Genomic DNA, 2,907 nt, shown 5'->3' with positions numbered 1-2,907 from the left:
AGCCGGAGATTAGCTGGTTCCACAACTCACAACCAGTCCTTCCGACCAAAAACATAGTGTTCCACTTTGACGAGGTGACCAACTTGGCCACACTTATTATTGTGGATGCCTATGCAGAGCATGCCGGGCAGTACACCTGTAAGGCAGTCAATAATGTCGGAGAAGCTACATGCTTTGCAACGCTTGCCATCATCAAAGAGAAAGAAGTAGAAGGTAATGGTCTGGATCCGTTGAATGCTGCCAGAATCTCACTGACTTCACCTAAATCTCCTGTCTGGCCGACATAATCTACATCCTTGTCCTTCTAGTGTGTCTAAATACAAATAATAAAAAAGGTGTCACTATTTAGGAGGTCTAGTTACTAGTTAAAGCTTCTGTAGTGAAAGGTCAAAAGGTTCCAATCCTGACCGCCTCAAACCTTTGATGACCATTCAACTACTCTATGATGGACTAGTGTTGTGTCATGTCTGGAGGCCTGCAGTGAGCACCTGTCATAATCCACCCCAGAGTGATTTTTAAAACCTAAAACCCAGGACATCCTTATTCATCATCCACATTTGTCTAACTGCAATGCTTGTGAGAAAGAACCCACCTCATTTCCTTATTCATGTCTGGATGTTCACTTTTTTCCCCTCACTCTTTTTTGACCTTCACCATTTCCTTTCTCCTTGCCTGTTTGTTGTAGATCCTTCTGGAATCACACACTGTTTGATCTTTTGTCACTGATATTGTTTTTTGTTTTCACCAAAACGTCTTTGCAGGTTAAGTAAAACCTGGCTATACTGTTGCTGAAAGTTTCATGTCTTATGGTGAACCATTTTTACGCCAGTGCGTCTTTTAGATCATTGTCTTGATTTTTGCTGACATCGACAAATAAGAGGATGAGTTTGGATGTGTTTCATAGACATCGACAAATAAGAGGATGAGTTTGATGAAGTTTTGGTTTCAGGATATTTCTCTGCCTGGATCAATGGAATGACAGTTTTTCCTCTTTCTCTACTCCTTTACAGCCTCTCTAGTGAGGGAGCAGATTGAAACCAAGATTGAGGAAGAAGTCAAAGGTAGGATCACATGATCTCTTTCTTTCTGCCAATCAGTCTTGCCAGACTCCTGTCGAGTGATGTAAAAAGGGACAATTTGATTTGGGTTCTTGTGAACTGCTGTCTTTAAACCAAGCTATGATGTTGTCAACAAAGTGCAGAAATTAAGCAGGATGCATGTGTTTTGTACGTGTCATTTAGATAAAGGTCAGCCTTTACGAATAGAAAAAGGATAAGTAACTGAAAATGTCAAACTGTCCCTTTTTTAATTGATCTTTAAATGTCCTTTGTTGCATGTTGTCACAAGAGTTAAAGATGTTGCTTTAATGTTGTATTCTTCCTTAATTGGCGTATTTGCATCCATGAGTTCATTTCTCCTTGGCATGACAGTTCACCTGATCTTTTCCAGAAAAAAAGCAAAGGATGTGTATCTTTTAAAGCTCTCTTGGGCTAGAAATGACTCTTTAAAAGATATCGAGCTTCAATGCATCTGGAACTGATACATATCTTCCTCCTGCCAAACATCTCTTAGCCTGGCTTGCAGATAGTGGGTTGTGATTCCTGTGGCCTGCGTTTTAAATAACAAACTGTATTAGTTCGAATAAACGCCTTCTCACCCAATTTTACAGCTTCATTTCCAAGTTTGGGATAAGTAGTTGTAATATTAGCTTCTCATTTGACTTGGGCATCATGTACTTCCTTTCCACCTAATCCAAGTACTAAGATTAGAAAGGGCGTTTATTCTCCTGTCTGCAAGTCAGGAAAGGAATGTTGTAGAATGAAAGTCAAAGAAATCCTCAGAAAGAGATAAAACGGCGAATGTTAGCAGCACACCTTGGAAATATGCATTTTTTTTTATAATTTTTTATTTTATAATAAAATAATTTATGCTTTGAAGAAATTTCCACAGACGAAGGATCAAAACTTCCTGCAGATTTCTAATAAACAGAATCAAGTCTTGCGTTTATTCGAACAAATATGGTGAGTGACACTTTCTTTTGGCATTGTGACTCTTTGCATGTATTTGAATATTTCGATAAAAGATTCAATCATATTCTTTTCCCCATTTTTACCACTGGAGGCAGATTTGGTTGACCCTTTCTTTTCTTTTCGCAGAGCAATTCTATCATGAACACAAAGAAGAAAGAACATTACAGGACAGCACTGAACTCACCACTGTTAAGCGGCAGAGAGAAGCCTTCTCCGACGCTGAGGTGTTAATGGACAACAGCAAATTGTCAGCCAATACCTACTCTAGCAGAACCTCCACCAGCTTATGTAAAGATAATACTAAACCTGCATTTACCAAGAAACTTAAGTTCCAGTCAGTTGTTGAAGGAGAGTACGTTGAGTTGAAATGTAAATTAGTTGCTTGGCCTTCCCCAAACATTATCTGGTTCCATAACAACAGATCACTACCCAGAGAGGGTAGACGTAGGATTTCAACTGAAAGCAAATCTGACATGCACACCTCCAGCCTTATCATAGGCAGTGTCAAAGAAAAAGACTCAGGCAGCTATAAAGCCATGGCCATTAACACAGAGGGTTCTGCTGAGTCAACTGCATCACTCTTGGTTTCATTGAGGGATGAACACTCTGCTAATTACTTGAGCTTCATTCAACACTCAGCCAAACCCTGTGAAAGCATAGACAGCCTTCCAGAGGGAAGGAGAGAAAGAAAGATCAGTGTGGAGCTAAGGTATGTAGGTTCTCCATTTGACAAGAAGTCAAAAGTCCGTAAAGGGAGGACTCGGTCAAAAAGCTCTCTAGTACGTACTGTGTTCTTCCGCTCTAGCTCTCCGTCCAAAGAAAAAGAGCCGACGAACAAGTCAAGCCATTTGGAAACTGCTTCTGAGCGTGCTCAATC

At 40.1% G+C, this 2,907-nt stretch overlaps 1 protein-coding gene across 1 annotated transcript in view; it reads left to right on the top strand.

Moving 5' to 3' along the window:
• LOC103391545 (titin-like) overlaps positions 1 to 2,907 on the top strand; it is a 180,669-nt gene that overhangs the window by 22,920 nt on the left and 154,842 nt on the right. Inside the window, 2 exon segments of the mRNA XM_025063701.1 lie at positions 1 to 213; positions 1,011 to 1,061. The exon segment at positions 1 to 213 is cut by the window's left edge and continues 1 nt beyond it. Of these exon segments, the coding sequence (XP_024919469.1) occupies positions 1 to 213; positions 1,011 to 1,061 (264 nt within the window).

The sequence above is a fragment of the Cynoglossus semilaevis genome, chromosome 16 (assembly GCF_000523025.1).
Source record: "Cynoglossus semilaevis isolate Cse_v1.0 chromosome 16, Cse_v1.0, whole genome shotgun sequence".
NCBI lineage: Eukaryota > Metazoa > Chordata > Actinopteri > Pleuronectiformes > Cynoglossidae > Cynoglossus > Cynoglossus semilaevis.
The sequence above is the reverse complement of the archived record's forward strand: the minus strand, read 5'-3'. Positions and strand labels throughout refer to the sequence as shown.